Genomic DNA, 18,838 nt, shown 5'->3' with positions numbered 1-18,838 from the left:
GTTTTATTCTGGTGTAAAGGCCAAAGTTATACTGGTATAACTACCTTTATTCTCCGAGGGTAATGCGGATGTTACCCAGGTATAGATGAGTATACATGTTTTGGCTCTCAGTGGGTGACTGCCTGTGTTTTATGTATAAGTGCCTTTGCTATATAGGAATAAACGCTTCGGTGATTAGCTATACATACATGTGTTACACATCTATTTGGGTTTCTTGGTATAAATCCTTTTGACTTGTATGAATCTATTTTTATTGTGGTAAAATAAGTGAATTATCCTTGCGTGTGGATTTTTGAGTTTTAATTTCTAGGTGATCCTTTTAAAACTGTCTGTAATATTTTTGCAAACATGCCTGTGTCATTACTGATATAATGGCTAACATTCTACTTCTAATGTCTGTGTAGCAGTCACATGAATAGTATAAGTTCCTGTATTTCCCAGTTTAAAATGTACTGTGTTATTATCATATGAAATTGTATGATTATGGCATAAATGCAATAACCAAATACTGTGGTTAACACAGGTGTTTTTACCATTGTTCAAATGCCTCTGTGATCTTTGTAAATATCATTGTGTGTTTTCTTTCAAATGCTTCTATTACGCCTGTGATAAATGGTGTATTGTATTGCAATCCTGGTATAACACCAGTTAGTTTCTTCTTCAACTTCACTTTTATGCATGGCTCAACCAGTTATCAGCTCCCTCTTCTCTTAGTATAGTGCCTTGTGATACAGTGCGAGAATGTCTGTGTTTTTCTGTTTTGAATGCATTTGAAGCTTGGTATAAATTCAAGCACTATTATAATTAAACTCCATTTTATATCATGGTATAAAAGCCTATGTTACCTTTGCATTAATTACTAAATGCATGTCCGTTTGTGCCCCAAAAATAATGGGGTAAGGAGAAGGCTTTGTTGGTAAAAAACAATGTGACAGCCAATTTATCAGAGAGGAAAGATACAGACGAACACCATACCAAAGACGGAAGATTGAATGGATGGTTTTACTTTTAAAACACTGTTCCTACCTGGAAATAACCAACGTTTACCTCCCTGAGACTCCTGATCTCAATGATGGTGTCCGATTATTTTGGTAAATTTGTAAAGCTTCCAAATACCGTGACACGACTTTTTAAATGCATTTGTGGGGTGTGAACCGTATTCATAGCCTTGTGAAGCAGCATATATACAAGTGACATACATTTGCCTGGATTAAAGGTTGGACAGGTGGTTTAAAGGGTATTTTTCAGAGATCCTTTAAAAGAGACGAAGTAGGAGGTTGGATTATTTCTTAGGGCATTAGCCATTTCCTATATTTATCAAGCAACTCATGGCTGTAATTAGAGAAGTGTGGTGCATGCATGCATGAATGCTGGTATTCTGCTAGCTGGGGGCCATCTGGCAGATGTGCAGTTTACAGTGATTCAATTACATGCTTGCTTAATGAATGAAGGTCACGAGCAAACTTAAAGCACTGTAGTTCAGGTTTTATTGGTGGTAAAGCAGGAATGTCAAGAGCATAAGAGGTCTAATGCAGCAGTTCGCTCTACAAAGCAGGTGGATTTTGGGTTCATGTGTTGAACTGATTTTGAGGATGATATCTTCATGCCTTGTGATGCTTAACGCTGTGCAGAGACCAGACCATACCTGGAAAAAAGAAATCTCGGATATAATACAATAAATACAAAAACTGAGAAACAGTTTGATTGAGTTCATTGCCTGAAATTCATTAATATCTAATAAATTCATTGCTTCTTGTACATTAGGAAGAGTGGTAACTTTCAAGCAAGACTAGCAGCTCTCAATATATGAAAAAAGAGAAAAGTTAGAAATAAATAATTCATTAGATTTCCACTTAAAAAGCACACTGATCCTAAATTAATGTAATTAAATTTTCTTCACTCAGACACCAAGTATTGGTGTGGAAGGAGCACCCTCAGCAAACCTACTCCAACCTCTATCCATCACCTCTTGTCCTCATGAAGTAAACCTACCATCTCATTTAAAAAGGCAACCGGAACAAAACCCCTACTAATAGCTAAAAATACAATTACCTTTACGCTTCCTTTCGTCCACACATTTTAAACTGGTCTCATGGGATGTTGTTAAGTCTAAAGACGTCTTCATAATAGTCTTTGGCTTATACTTTGTCGCTGCTTTTTTTTAGTAAAAGCGCATTACATTTTTTATGTAAAAGCAAATGCTTTGACCAAATACTGAAGCTCCAATAGCCATAACGTGAACAAGAAGTCTGAGCATGCCAGAAAAGAAGACAACAGCTAGCAGCATGACAAGGAAGGGAAAGACTACAGCTTGGTGTCGGAAAGAGCTATGAGAGATTGGAGTGGAAATAGATCCCTCCCGAAAACAAGATAACAACACTTTGTGCAGTGTTTGCACGGTACAAAGCACCATAAAACATGGCATTAATGTGCTTACCATTTAAAAGGCAGTAGGTGCAGTGCAATTTTGCACCAAGCTAGAGCCCACACAGCACTTTCTAAATCCAGGTCTAAGAGCTGTGAACATGAGAGGCAGAGTCAGGACCCCTCCTGGTGTAGGTCTGAGCGCTATGAAGGTGACAGGGATTGAAACATCCCTGTGTGGAATAGAGAAAAATGTGAGTATGAGAGAAATGGAGCCTGGCCCACTTGGAAGGGACCGGAAGAGCTGTGAGAGAGACAGGTTTGCAGGCAAGCCTCTGTCTACCATTCAGCGAGAGAGCTGAGATTGACAAACCTGAATATAGCACCTTCCTGTTGTGGGACAGAGAGAGAAGATAAAAGGCACAGTGATAGCCTCCATCTGGTGTTGATTACATTGAAAGGGAAGACCAGTGATCCTCTTGCAGGGCAGCATCACCCTGCATGTTAAGGTTCTTGCGATTTGTTTAGATGTGTTTACAATTAGAAGCGAGAAAGAACAGCAGTCAAATCCCTACTTTAGATTATGCTTCTCCGAGTCCCAATCCATGTGTCGTACACCCTGCCGCATCTTTCACAACGTTATCGAGCACCAGCGAATGTGGAGGGCCTAGGACAGGAGCCGTGTCTGGGTCTAGAAGAGAATTCATTCAAAAAGTTACTCTGTACAATAGAGAACATTTTTAATTTCAACCTTGTTCAGAATCAGAAAACGTTGCCTTAATGGTATATGATTTTTATTTCTTCCAAAGATATTTTATTGTTTTTACCGATTTTAATTTACATCGAGCCTGGCCCTTAGTTCAAAACTATAGATTAAATCCACTCACCCCTCAATTTCCTCGACAGGTCGACATAGACATGATTTTAATAGGCTTCCAATGCCTTGAGGGATCATCCAGCTCCCATTATTGTCTAAGTTTCCATATTCTTTTCATGGTCCTGAACATCCACTAATTTCAAAGATCTCAAGCATCACAGACACCCCATGTTTATCAGCTAAGTTGCCAAATAGTTTACTAAGGGCCTCCACATCTGTTCGTATTTATGGCTCATGTTTTGTAACTATCAAGTTCATTTTACATTGGCCATCATCAACCAAAGTTTACTTAGCCACTCATGGATTCTCAGAATGATGGCCAATTACTATTTTTGTTCAATCTATTCTTTCGTTGCTAAAATCATATGGGTTGCTATGCTCCAATCTTTGTTAGTAAGTAATTTATGATCAATGGGTTGGAGGTGCAACAATATGATGGCAGGTTCTGGAAGCAGTGTGTAACCCATTACCCTTTTAGTGATTCAGGATTTCTTTCCAAAACATTCATAAACTGGGCCAGAGCCACCAAATATGTTATCTTTTATCTCCTCTTGGCTACAAACTCTCAAACACAACTCTGATGTGTACGGCTACATCAATTTCAGTCGTTTAGGTGTTGGATACAATAGTGTCATGTATTTGTATAGGGATTCTCCATTGTTGACACTTTTACACATGGACAGTATATATGACCAGAGTTTATGCCATTGTTTTTTTGAGACTATGTGCTTCAGGATATTTTGCCACCTCCTTGTGTAAGACCACTGCCCCTCAGAGTCTCTGGATAGTATCAAATAGATTTTAGAGCTAAGTCCTTATGGAGAGGTTTAACTAGGAGAAAGCTTTTTTCCAGCCTGTAGGCTGAATAGTGGCTGCCACTGTCAGGCGGAGAGTGCCCAGAGTCTCAGCTGCCAGTACTTTATGTGGTCCGTTTTCTTTCATTTGAACTCTTTCTTATAGTGCTCAAATGTATAAATGTCTGTTCTGTCATAAAAGTACCTAAGCACCCGACACCCTACCTCTGCCCACCCTTCCCTCAAATTTCTGGGTGAAAATGTGGATTTCTCCATAGCGACATCTATGGGGACGGGAATGATATCAGGGCTTGATTTTTTGTAATCATGTCCCATATTTCCATCGTGGGTTTCAAGATCTAAAAGCCATAATACACTGGGGGTCTATCGACTTTAAAACAAAAAATAACAGAACTCCCACAGGTATATTAGAGAAAAACTCATTAATATCACTTTTCTACCATCCCCTTGTGAGGCAGATCAAAAACAACATGAATACGAAAAAACTCTATACACACATATATATGTATCTATCAACACTCCTCCTTTCAGCAATGGCAGTCGGCACTAAACTGCTAGTGGTGCCTAAAGCATTGTGGGCGTCTTGCCGCTCTCCACTGGACAATACTTCCAAGACTTCACACCATCCACAAGAGTACAGGCACTCGGAAGAGAAAAAAGGAGAGAAAGACAGAGAGAACATCACTATACATAACCACAGAAGAAACATTACATCAGACAATTTTGTCTGTCTGTAGAATTAATCACATCTATGAAAAATTATCACTGTGCAGTTATGAGTTCCATTGATCATGTATAAATGTCCAGAGTAAGGAAATTGTGACAAAAAAAATGATCAGCGTGTTTCGGTGGAGTAATGTTATAATTCCACCTTTTTCAGGGCATAAAAATATGTAATCGTCTGTAATGTAACATACGACACATATACAGAGAACCTATAAACAAAATAAAACAATAAATAATACATGCAGCCTTAGAAAGGGTATTTCAGTACGGATACTATAAAACTGTTGGTTTTAGTAAGGCCAAATGTAAAAAAATCATGAATGGTAATTTGAAAACAGGTAATTCTATTATCCCAAATGATAGTGATAAATTACTAAATATGAACAAGAAATTGATAAGGATGGAATTACACACCAAATGTTTAATTGATTATTGGAAAACAGATATGATTCCAGTAAGCCTTTAGATTAAGAATGAGCCAGTGTTGTTTAGTCAGAATGAGAAATGTAAACATACTTGGACCCTAATTGCCAATCACTGCAGTAGAGATCAGATGTTATTAATTATTGAAAGGGCTTATGATGTGAACCTAATAAAGAAAAAAGAGACTGAGGATCTTGAACAGATGTTGAGAGAGAATTACTGTGGGACCTCTCACCATTAACCTATATTGTAGCAGATGGTCTCTTGTAATTGGCCACAGTTCACATCTGCGTGTTTGGTCCGAGCACAATCCCCTTGGGTATCCTAAGTAGGAAAGGCCACCTATCCTTTCAAATACTTTCTCGGCGTCAAGTGACACCACTGGATCCTCCCATAGGGCACATTTTCTATGAGATGAAACACTATGGGCCTGATTCATGAAAAGTTGGCGCCTTCTGTATGCCATTTTTTTGACGCAAAAGCGGTGCAAACTTACAAAATACAATTATATTTTGTACGTTTGCTCCACTTTTGCATCAAAAAAATGACACAAATGTGGCGCAAAAAAAGTATAAATATGGGCCTATTTGGGTTGTCTGCGGATCATCAGTTGGGGACAAAACCAGATTGGTCAGGGTGGATTAAGAATGGCATGTTGTTCATTAATTGGCTTGCCAATACGTTTATGAATATTTTGGTGTCCAAGTTGAGAAGAGTAATGGGAGAGTATGCTTCACATAGATGTAGAGATTTGCCCTCCTTATGTATAAGTGTAATATGGGCCCCCACGATAGTAGGTATCACTGCCTGATTACAGGAAGGAGTTAAATTCAGACACTAACCTTGGGATACTTTCCAACCTGAAGTGCTTATTGAGATGTAAGTCATTAATGGCTTTCAAGATCTCCTCTGAGGTTAATAATTCTTCCAGACCAAGTCTATTTGCACTTGACAACCTCGGCATCTCTGCTGAGCCAATGAAATTGACCATCCTATTTAGGTCTGCCGAACATAATGCTGAGTAGTACTATTGAAATGCCGGTGTTTTCCCATATCCCCACTGATTGGTTCACCCCTATTGTTCACCCCCATTTCTTCTCATAGAGGGAATTCTCCCAATTTGTCTTTCTCTCCCAAACCTTCATGCTAGAAAAGAGTCTGTCCTATTGTCTTTTGAATAAAATTTTTGAGGTAGGCACAGTAAAGCTTTTTCCACGCGCTCGGTGGTCAACAGAACCAGGTTCCTGTTGCTTTAGGTACAGTATGCAAGGATTTAATTTCCTCTCTCGGTTTAAGGGTCTTTCACCGCCTTAAACTCAACTATTAGTGTCTTGCAGAGTAGTTTATACCCCTGTCATTAGCTAGCTCTTTCCGCAATACACTGGCCCCTAACAACAATTTTAAAGGCATCCCTTAGAATACTCAGGGAAATCTCACTCGTATCATTTTCTTGAAAGTAATTTGAAATAGATTCTCTGAGTGACTGGGCAGCCACCCTATCTAGGAGGATAGATTTGTCTCCAGGACCCCCTTGTGCATGTGCTGCCAGATCAATCTCCTTCCTAAATAAACACAGAATGATCCGATATTGCCATCTACCGTGCAAGATGCTACATGTCCTTTCCACCCATTTATGTGTCCCATACGCTAGGTCTATATGCAAGTATAATTTGTGCATGTGAGAAACGTAGGTGCACTTTTGTGTTATAGGATTCCTGTTTGTCCAAATATCTATTAACCTGGCTTCTCTGAATCCATCTAATAATGATTGTGCCATTACACCTTGGAACTAGCGTTCCTGATGGTGTCTGTCAATCTGTGCATATATATTTAAATCTTCTACCCTTTTGTACGGGCTCCAGTCTCTAATTTTAACCAGCATTTGAGTTAAGAAGGTGTCTTGTGCCATATTTGGGGGGTATATATATATATTAGGAATACTAAAGCTCCCTTCAGAACGATGTCCGACCAAATATATAAAGAACCTTCTTTCATATCCTTCACTACTGTAATCTTATCCAGTAGGAAGTCCCAATGTAAACCAATCATGACACCCCTTCTTTTCTTACTAGTAGCTGTGAAAAATCGTGTAGAGTGTACATCAGAAGAATGGAGGTATGTTTCTTAGAGACAGATAATATCTCAGAGAGTTTCCCTTTTCTCCATCCAAATTTTGCACCAGTTAACTGGCGAAATTTTCCCCCGTACATTCCAAGACACGTTTCTCACCATTCTTGTGTACATTCGCTGTTCTGTCTACGGAGGACAAGGGTTTGTGGGTTCTACTTAGGTAGCCAGAGTCTAAAGTAGTGGAAGCTGTGTCTAATTGTGTTTGCACTTGTTGGTTCCCATCAACCTCCCAACTTTGGAACTGTACTCAGTTCCCTCTCCCCACGGCCATCTAGCACCCCTCCCCAACATCCTCCCCCCCAAAACAGGCATTGAAAATCAATTCATGCGTAGGTCAAGCATGCTGAAGCCTACTCTTCAACCCTCGTCCCCATCCAACTACCTCCTTATTTTCAACAATTGCTCTGACTGTTCATTCCATGACAAAAAGCAGTTATATCTATCATGGACATTGTGAAGTTAGACCGAGTAATAGCTATAAACCAACCTAAGTCCTGTTATATCGAGTAGACAGTACTTCTCTCAGCCATCCTGTTTTCTTTCCATTGCTGTTCTCTCAGTACCTTTCAGTGTAATTTCTGTGTCGATTTTCTAGGGGCTTTACATTTTTTACATTTGTCATTTTTACATTTGCCTTACTTTGTGTCAATTTTACTCCTCTGACTGCGGTGATGGGGCATCTTTTGCTGGTCCCAAAACGTCCTGCACCTCCTTCACTGTGCAAATTGCATTGAATCTAGAGTCAAACTGAAATCACAGAGCAAATGGGAAAGTTCATCTGTAGTGAATTTGCCTTCTTCATAGTTCCAATATTCAGGCCAATTGGTGGCATTTACCATATCCTGGTGAGATGTTCTGGTAGAGATCTATAGTCTGGTCTTGAAAAGTAGGTGTCTCGGACTTTTTTTGTCTCTCATTATTTTATTCTTGGTGAAGGAGGTTGCTGGATTCACAATATTGTCTCTGGGACGAGCTCCCGGTGAGTCTCTTGGAGCTCCTACACTATGCCCTAACCAATGAAATATCAGTAGCCAGACCTTCTTTTAGGATGAAGCAAAGTAATTTTTGGGAATAGCATTCTACTTTACGTTCCGAATCCTAATGTTGTTGCATGGTGAGCGACCTTCAGATCTGTGCATTTGTCCAATAGGGCCCTGTCCACATGTTGTCTTCTATCTGAGGGCCTGATTTAGAGCTCAGCAGATGGGTTACTCCATCACAAGAGTGACGGACATCCCGTCCGCCGAATTCTAAATCCCATTATAGCCGATGGGATTTATATTTCTGCAGACAGGATATGTGTCACAGTTGTGACGGAGTAACCCGCCCGCCCAGTTCTAAATCAGGCCCTTAGCCTGCAGGTCTTGAGTCTTTTCCAGTTTCTGGTTCATAGCAACTACATCATCCTCACTGGTTGACACTCGCTCTCCTCAAGTTTGAAGACATGTTTTTGATATCTGACAGAACCACGACATTTCTGTAGTGGCCATATTTGAACTTATATCATAGAGGTCACTGAAGAGGCTCTGCACATCCTAGTACCAAGACTTACATCTGGTACCAAGACTTACTAATGTCTTTCTTTGTTTTTCGCCCTTGCATTTCACGAGTCTTAGTAAACTCCTTATTTCCTGGTTAGTGCCATTTCACATATTCAGTATAGTTACAGCGGTAGCTGCTCCATTCATTACACATCTTCCCTGAAGCATTTTAGCATGTCAGTCTCTCTGAAACTACATAATTGCAAGAGGACTTGTTAATTTGTCCTACATTCTGGATGACCAAGGAACGTTCTGTAATGAAATTGACCTTTAAAGTTTAGTTATAGGTGTATGTTATGCTGTCTCAATGAAGAAGTTAGTGTAGCCACATATTCATTATTCCCCCCACTGTCCTCGTCCTCAAATGCGACACACTCCTTTAGTGTTAGTGGAAGGATTTTTATTACATTGATGAAAAAGCCTTGTGTAATGCCCCCTTAGAATTACCACATCATTACCATATCAGATTTGCCTTGGATAAGGGTAAGCAGGCCATCCGTATTCTTTTTTGATATGTCGGCAGCCTTTGATACACTTTCACATTCATTAATTCTTCAACACCTGCCAGAGATGGGCATTTGCAGCCTGGCACCGAGATGGTTACGGTCCTTCTTGGACCAACATCAGGGATTCACTCTGGATAATGTTTCTTCAGGAAAAAAAAGGCTTAAATATGGCGTTCCCCAGGGTTCGACACTGAGCCTTACCTCATTCAATGTATACTTAACTCCTTTCAAAACAATAATTGAATAATTTGGATTTAATCTAGTGTCATGTTGATGATGCACAGCTGATCTCCTTGATGGGTCACTCTAACAATATTTCTGTAACCTCTTTTGAAATGTGCTTAACCAAGGTTATTGAGTGGGTGTGCAGTAACTTGCCTAAATGCAACTCAGACAAAATGGAGACTGTGGCTTTGGTCCAAAATAACTTCATGGTAGGTTTCATCCCTACTTTCCAAGTAAAATCTTTAGGTCTAGCAAAGCCATGCTATTTACAATTCCAACTTTTAAATTGCAAAGAAAGAGTGCTGAACTGTTCTCCTTCCTAGCAGAAAAAGTTTGGAATGAGCACCCGCTGGCCATTCTCTACACCAAACCTCAGTCTCATTTCTGAAAACGACTGAAAGCCTGGTTATTTGCTAGACCGTAAACTTACGGTGCATTGGACTGTGCTCTGGTTATTTGGCTAGGTCTGATGCCTCTGTAGTAGCTGTTCCTGCTTTAGAAATTAGACCATTCATTCATCATGGAAGCTTGAGGAACCAGTCTGCCCCCTTCCTGGTACAGTCCAACATGGATGCCCACTCTTGCTGTGCTTTAGAACGGGCACCATGTCCCACTTTCTCATTACTGCTGCAAACCTGCTAACAACATTACATACCTGTTTGTGAGTAAATAAACCAGAGTCCTGCCATCAGAAGAGCACCAATCACAAAGGCTGCAAAAACAATGCCGACAATAGCTTCCAAGCCAAGCCCTTGGTGCATTTTAGCTACAAAGGAAAGAGAAGGTAATTATAGAATAAATAAATTAGCAGTTAATTTTAAAATGCATCAGTAGATAAAGACATGAGAGATTACATGTAATATATATTTTAAAAATATTACTAAGTAAACAGTGTAAAGATATTCAAGTTTATGTGACATAAAAGCTGATATAAAATGGTACAAACATGATATAAATTAAGTGGTATAAAGATATTAGAAACCAAATAGTATTAAAGAAATTGAAAGTTTATGTGAATGGTATAAATATACTAAAGATTGAATAGTTTTAAGGCAGTTGGGATTTAATTGAATAAATATATTAATGACCGAATGTAATAAAGACATTAGAATTTGCAAGGTACAAACATATTACGTGTTATGTGGTATAATGAAAGAGGTTAAATGGTATAGATATGCTGAAGATTAAATGGTATAAGGTACTGAAGACTGAATGGTTTAAGGATGTTCAAATGATATGGGACACAGATACATTGAATGGTATACAAATGCTGATGATTAAATGGTATAAAGACATTAGAGATATAAAGGATTAAATGATACACAGACATGATATTAAATGAAGAAGTATAACAGCATTTGAGGTTTAATGGTATTAATACATTATAACAACAATGCCATAAAGCCATTACAGATCCAATGATATTAGTTTAAACTGATTCAATGTTATAGAGGCATTAGAGATTGAATGTTGTTACTACATTAAATATTCAATTATGTAAATATAGCAGACACTGAATGATATTAATGCATTGGTATAAAGGCATAGACCTTTCATGGTGTTAGGAAATTATGGTACAAAAGATTCAATGACAGCAAATCAATAGAAGAAAAATAGTAGAAATGACAACTACTCAGCTGCTTTTGTTTTTGAAGACTGATCTTGGGAAAGATCAATACATTACACTTCCAAGATTGCCTCTTGAATAGCATATGCAGCAGTAATACCTACTAACCTGTAGAAGACACTAAAACATTCAAGAAAGAGAATTGATGATCACAGTCTTAATCCTAACAAAACTCTACAAGTGGTTGAATTTTCATTTTTATACAGTTTATGAGACAAATGCCCTGGTTACCTGATGTTTCCTTTCCATTAGACTGCTTTTTCTTGAACCAGCTGGGGCTACTACTCAACATTTCAATATATGATACATAATTACTATTCCAATATGTGTGTCACCTACATGTCCCTTGTTGGTTGCACTGGAATTTAACACTGTGTTCTGGGAGATGGATCCCACCTATCACATTCTTCACTTTGCTTCAATTTACCAATTTCTTTGGTTGCTTTAGGGCTCCTCAACCACTGAGCTATTCTCTGATGGGCATACCATATCTTAGCCATATTCAAAATGGTTTGGTAGCTCTTCTCTGTTTTTTTCATCAAGTGACCAAACAGTATCAAACCAGAATGGTATCTCCTGCTCTCTAGAACTCTGAGGTTCTGGCTAGTGCAATTAAATTACACTGGCAAGGGGATTCTCCTGGTCTTTTTACAACTTTGATGAAGTTAATCCATTAGATGTTAGAAATTCTGAAATACAGAATTGAAGTTGGAAATACGAAGCAGGATTCCAGACTACAGATGAGAGCGTATCAATGCAGGTGTGCAACACTTGGCCAAAGTGTAGCAATCCCTTGTATAAATACCAAAACACTTACCAGATTGCAGCAGACCTACATGCATGTTCGTACGCATATCATTCTTCATAATGCTGGGTTTCCAGCCTGAGGAGAATATGATCAACAAATGAAGTTAGAGAAATCAATTCTTCTGAAAAAGCCTCCATAAACACAAGTGATTGTAAGATGTATAATCTTTCTCTGATAATTATTCAGTATGATTGAACCAAAATAACGAAAAAGGTATGATGTATACAAGTAAACTTGTCTGCTATGTAATACTGCAGATACAAACAATTGTATCCAATGTTTATTATCTGAGGTTTTCAATAATATGTAATACTAATCAATCCATAATCATTTTGCATGGATACATGTGTGCTGTTGAGCCAATTTAGATAAAGTTATATCACGATTTCAAAGAACATCAAAAAAGCATTTTGAGCTCTGATTTTGGAAATGTTGAGAAAAGGTTCACAATATTCTACATATTTTAATATAAATGCCACCATACGTGTGATGTCTGGTGGCCATTTATCCTGGAATAATTCACAGCAGATGTCGTATATTAAAGGGAGAAACAAGTTGCAAAATGCTACTCCAGTTTCAAAAGGTACTGCCCAATTGGAATAGCTTAAATAGCCGATCCAGACTTAATGACATTAAAGAGGTCATTTAGATTGTTTTTGGCTTTAAACAGGGAGCAAAAAGTCCCAAATAGCAGTTCTAGCTTGTTCTTGTCAGTTTTTTTGTGTCATTTATACTCAACTGCAAAAATGAGGCACCTAGGTTGATTATCAGAATATTGACTACAAAAGTATTGTGCTACAAAAATATGGGCAAACAAAATATCATGAAGGAAAGTGTACATAGGTAACACAGATTTATTATTCCTAACCTATATATATGCTATATATATATATATATTTGTGTATATATACATATATGTGTGTTCACTGAAAAAAACAAAGGTTATATGTGTGTTATAGCTAGGTAAATATGTCAGTGATAACATTAATGTTTTGAACTATAAAATAAACACAGAAATTCACCAGTTATATTTAGCAGCACTAACTATAACTTGCGACCCCGCTATGCACTGCTTATGACCTCACATATAACATCACTCATTACATATTCCATGACATCATTTATGACATTACTGATGATATCATCCAAGTGTCTTTTGTACACATTGCTCTTTAAATGGTTATACCATTAGAGCTATGAAATTAAGTGCAACATAGCTCAGAATAATATGAAGCATCTTTACTGTTATCACACATACAACCCTCATAGGTAAAGCAAGCTTGTGATATTTGCAAAATTGATCCTATACCATGCACTTCATAGGTAGAAATGATAACGTATCCTGCACACAGGGCCGGCTTTGGTGCTGGTGGCTCCCAGTGCAACAATTTTGTTTTACGCCCCCGCCCATACCCCTGCTCCCCAGATTCCTTCACTACCACCTGGCAAAAGTGCCCCTTATCTCTCCATAGCCCCTCTCTTACAGACATGTCATTTGTTTTAAAGTGCTGGTAAAACCTGGCTTACTAATCCGCTCAGCTATCCACATAAAATACAGATTTGTTCTTTGCAGCAGGCATCTTAATCCTCTGCACTACTTTATGGCAAGTTAAATCTGCTGCTAGACAAAACTCCATCTCTCTCTTTCTAGCAGGTGCATTAATCACAAGAGTTATCTTGACATTTTTATTGCTGCCTGAAAGCTGGAAGCACAAGGAACTCTGCATCAGGTGCTTTTGAATTGTAAGTGATTGCTTTATCACAGTCCCCCTCCCCGATGTCAGTGCCCCTCTCTCCAGGTCAGTGGCCAGTACAGCCTCACCTGTCACACCCTACTAAAGCTGTTCCCCAACCTCCACATGGTGTTCAATATGTATACAACTGTTCAGGGCAAACCAAGTTGCTCCAGATACTCAAGTCCACTCTTTACAGGTATCAAATCCCTGACAGTCACTGAACCTACATTGAGAAATTACATTGATGTGAGTAGAAAAGTGGGTACATTTAATAGTATTTTTTTTATGGAGAGATCATACTCTGTACCACACTGTTTACAGACAGTGAAACTTTTATGTGAAATACACCACAGAATATTAAAAAGTATCTACTCAGCACAGTACACACTATGCAAAACTTGTCCAAAGACGGACTATTCACTCAAAATAACCAATGTCTGAAGGTGCTAAAGATCAAACTACCTGCAACCTTTATGCTGTGGTGAAAACTTTACAGATAGCCCAACTTCTAAAGCAAAACAAACACATGTACATAGGTTGGTACCTACTGCACACAGTCTCCAATGTAAAGTAGAAATTTTCATGTCTAATAACTCAAGGCTGCTTGTGATACTTAGTATTTAGTATGTAGAATCTTTGTCCTGTTGGAAACACTTTCTACGGTACCAAAAAACTTGTGTGGAACATAATGTCACCTGCACACAGAGTTACTCTCCAATACAAACCTTTATATGATGTTCAGTACCTCTACACTCCTATGATACATTAGTAGCAAATGCGTTGTGTAAACGTACACCGATTAGCTGGACAAAGGTTGTACAAAATTAGGTAGAAAAGTGATAAGGTAGCTACCCGCCACTCTGAAAACTAAAAAACAAACTAGCACACTCATTGGATGATGTTATCAGTGCTATCATAAATATTGTCATAGAACATGTCATAAGTAATGTTGTGTGCGGTCAACAGCAGTGCATGGCGGGACGCAAGTCATAGTTAGTGCTGCTAATTATAATTGATAAATTTCAGTTATTTTTAGTTCAAAACGTTAGTGTTGTCACTGATAAATTCACCTAACTATAAAGGTGCTTTAATCAGTGAATTTCTAAGGTTTTCTTTTTTTTTTTACAAAAACAGATTTTTTTTTATCACACATAACTATAAACTTACTTTGACCTTTGTTTTTGTTTTTTTCAGTGAATTTCTATGTTTTTTTAATGAAAGGTAAGATTTTATTGCCATACATAAATCCACCCCACGTCCAGGCCCAGCAGCCAAACCCCCCCACATACCGCCAACCTCCCACATGCAGCCAATCCCCCACATACAGCCAAACCCACAGGCAGTTGGCAACAAGACCAACTATAAAGGCAGCCAACCCCACATTACCATATGTAATGCCCTTGTGGCCTCCCTCCCTGAACCTTATTTGGCCTTAGGGACCCCCATCTCCCTGGGCCTTTTTTTAATTAAAAGGGAGGTGGGCCGCGTAAGTATAAATATTTGCTGAAACAAACTAAGGTTAAAGTAACTTTATAGTCAGGTGAAAATTTCTGTGACAACGTAATGTTTTAAACTTTCAAAAATCGCTGAAATTCACAAGTTATAGTTATCTCTAGTAGCTAAAATGTGTGCCTTAAAGGAACTATAACTCATGCCCCCGCCATGCACAATGTTGTTGTATGAAAGTGGAGTATTATGTAATAAGGCTGGCTAGGCTTCACTTTGCAATACTTTCAAAATACTGCAGACTGGGTCCTTTGGATTAACGCTAGTAAATCCCTAGCTCAGTCCTCATAGTATGGCACAGAGCAGTCAGGCTCTATTACAGGAACATGTGTTAAGCATTTCAGAGCACCAATGTGGAGGAGCAGAATTTGTAAAATTAATTTAGACACCAAAACTAATACAATCAGGTCAGTATAACCAGAGTTATAGATTTTAGAAGGAAAATAAGTCAGTGCAGCTCATTACTGCAACACTTTAGCCTTGCAGTCAATGGAGAAAACCACAAGGGACATATTGTCACTTGCAGGTTGAGTCCAGTGGAAATTACTGAGGGTTAAGATGATGCAGGTCCCAGGACAGCCATAACAGTCAGTTGAAGAGATATCCTGGTTTTCCTTGGTGTTGAAAAGGGAGCTGCAGGAGTGCTGATTTTACCACTTAGACGGTGCTGGTGAGGAAACTAGTGTAAAAACACAACAGGGTCACTCAGATGGATGGTTGGAGATGCTGTGGAGTTTCCTTGAGGTGCACCCTCGAACAAAGGTAGTGGTAGCTAGACTGGCCACCAACAAGCCTTGGCAACAACAAAAACAGCATACGGTTACTTTGATGTCCTAGAGTCCAGGAGAACACAGTAGCTGCCTGAAATTTGTTGGAGGTCAGGTTTACATTTCCCACAATGCATGAGACCATTTACTTTTATCGATCCCTCGGCAGGCCAAATAGCCAGTGCTTCTTTGGTTCTAGGAGCGTGCTTTACCTGTGGGCTGCAGAGGACTAGTACCTCTAGTCTAAGGGATATCTGGGGTCGCTTTGGTGCTCAGAGAAGTTCTTCTTCCTTTTGGAACCATTCTCTGGTCCGAGACTAGTCACAGTCAAGCAGTTGCAGGTTGGTTGCCACAGGTGTACGGGAGGTGACACCTATCGCCCAGGCAGACCTTTGTTTCTGACTCTTGGAATTGTTCACACCTCTTGACAGGGGGTCAGATTCCTGTCTTGGCGGAGGCAGCTGCAGGCTGCCAGCCAGAGCACAGAAGAGGCTGGGAAAACCAGGTGGGCAACCTCTAAGGTAGCCACCTGGGTGGATGCCACATTAAATATGACTCTGGAATAAAGTTAAGTTTAATGAGGCAAGTCGTTTGATACCAAACATGACACTTTTCAGTGGGACCATAATGGAGTTGGCATCCTCAGGATGCCCGGGTGCTAGCCCATGGTAGCCCATGGCCCTCAGACCACTTATAGTAGCCCTTAATGGAAATAAATGACTATAGGGACATATAAGCTTGCACTTCTATGTCCACACCTTTAATATAATGCACCCTGCCTTGTGGGCTCAGGAGGCCTAACTTAGGGGTGACTGGCATATATTAAAAATAGTGCTTTGTCCTTGTGACACATGGTGAGGTCAAAATAGAGTTTGAGCAGTTTGCACTCCTCCTACAGTTTGCAATACAATGGCGGCTGTCAACTGTTTACTTGGGTCACTCAGGTTGCTTCAAGCTTTGGTGACCCCTTTTACTCCCATTCCTGGGTACCACTAGTACCATTTACCAGGGGGGTGGGATTAAAGTCCTTGCCAATTATTGATACCAAATCACATACATCATACTTAAGAAAAGAGCACTGAGGCCTGGTTAGTAGGTTCCTGTGCACTTTCTGAGTCATAACAATCAGCATTCCGCAAAAAGTGTGGGGCAGACCATACAAAAAGGGCACTTTCCTACAGTTGTCATCAATGATGTAATTTCAGATGTTGCAGTGATGTCATCAATGGTATCACAGAGCTTATAATGAGTGATGTAATATGTGAAGTAATTAGCAGTGCAAAACATATCTATGAGTCCTTTAACATATTTTTAATATGGCATTTTGTGTGCTGAAAAATGTTAAAATAAAACCAACATGTTGCTGAGTCTTTTTTATGTTTTTCTGTCCACAAAATGCAATCACAAAAAAAAACACAAGGGGGCCTTGCACTCCAGCTGATGGCATAACACTCCAGCTAGAAATGCGTTAAAAATATGGTAAGAAGACTTACTGTTTTTTTATGTTGCTGGGGTGCTGCTACACTCCTTGCAGCCACCTCACAACATTAAACAACATTTAAAAAAGGTGTGGTGCTGACCCTCCCTATTCTAGGGGCACAACCACCCTAAACAAATTACAAACAAAAAAGCTCTTGCAAAGCATTATGGGGTGCTCCTTGAAACAACAGGGAATAATAAATGAGTGGCTCCTGCTATGCATAGTGTTGTTATCAATGATATATAGTCAGATGTCAGTAGGGAAGTTCTCAAGAAGTCCCTGACCATGTCATGAGTGATATAATATGCAAGGGTAGTGAGCAACGCATGGTGAGGAGGGAGGGCGCGAGTTATAGTTACTTCAGAGCAAAAGTTAGCGTTCTTTGGGAAACCTATAACTGATACATTTCTGTGTTTTTTACATTTAGAACAGTAGGTTTTAGCTGACATTTTCATCTAACCCAAAACATCCCTTTAACCATTGTTTTTTCAGTGAATTTCTAATTTTTTTTTGGTTAAATAGTGAAATAATATTACAACTCCTAACTGTAACGTCACTTGAACCTTTGTTTTTTTCCAGTTAATTCCTATGTTGTTTTAACATGAAGTGCAACGATCATTGCTGAGTGCGGCAAGGTGTCAGGCGCTCAACAGCCCCGTTAACAAGCCCTGTACCCAAACCCCCGTAGGTGTACAACTCCCATTGTTTGGGGAGGGTTCCATGGATCTGTGGTCCAACAAGGCCCAGGAAGTCATGATCCCCCTCCCTGCTTATATCCATATTTGTTTGAATTTTTTTTTTGAGGACTTGGCAACCGAGACCCTGAGTCTTACCATGGTGGCTGCAACTTTTCTTTTTTCTTTTTTTTTTTGGAGCCAGCCAATCACAATAAATGGTTGAACTTGTGTATCTGCAGATCCATCGCAGATCCTCCATGGCATGAACTATACAAAGTTTTTGAGCCTTCATCTCAAAACTACTGAATGGATTTACACCACATTACAAAAAGCACACTCTGGACAAAAATATAGCTTCATGTCACATTTTGTGTAATCCCATTCAGATGTTTGGGCTATAGGAAAAAGGGGGAAAATATGTTTTGAGACCCCCCTTTTTCTTGGCCCACCTTTGATGGATCACCACAATGCTTAGCAGGAAGGAGCTGAAGTGGAAGAACATTTTAGATGATGGTAGTAAACTGGGTTTCAAAATCCAATTGTAGTAGCATTATTTGCACTCACCTTACAATGAGCATCATAACAAAAATAACAATCATAACAAAAATTGTTGCAACTCAATTCGTGCTG

At 39.2% G+C, this 18,838-nt stretch overlaps 1 protein-coding gene across 1 annotated transcript in view; it reads right to left on the bottom strand.

Annotated features, from left to right (window-relative positions):
* Window positions 1–1,464: 1,464 nt before the first annotated feature.
* Window positions 1,465–18,838, bottom strand: part of LOC138294156 (transforming growth factor beta receptor type 3-like) — an 89,089-nt gene continuing 71,715 nt past the window's right edge. The window contains exons 9-12 of the mRNA XM_069233342.1: window positions 12,052–12,117; window positions 10,263–10,373; window positions 2,940–3,055; window positions 1,465–1,645 (exon numbers count right to left, since the gene is read on the bottom strand). Of these exons, the coding sequence (XP_069089443.1) occupies window positions 2,946–3,055; window positions 10,263–10,373; window positions 12,052–12,117 (287 nt within the window). The 3' untranslated portion in view covers window positions 1,465–1,645; window positions 2,940–2,945. The remainder of the gene's footprint in view (window positions 1,646–2,939; window positions 3,056–10,262; window positions 10,374–12,051; window positions 12,118–18,838) is intronic.

Source organism: Pleurodeles waltl, chromosome 4_2 (genome assembly GCF_031143425.1).
Source record: "Pleurodeles waltl isolate 20211129_DDA chromosome 4_2, aPleWal1.hap1.20221129, whole genome shotgun sequence".
Classification (NCBI taxonomy): Eukaryota; Metazoa; Chordata; class Amphibia; order Caudata; family Salamandridae; genus Pleurodeles; species Pleurodeles waltl.
Note: the sequence above shows the minus strand (reverse complement) of the source record. Positions and strands in the feature narration are given on the sequence as shown.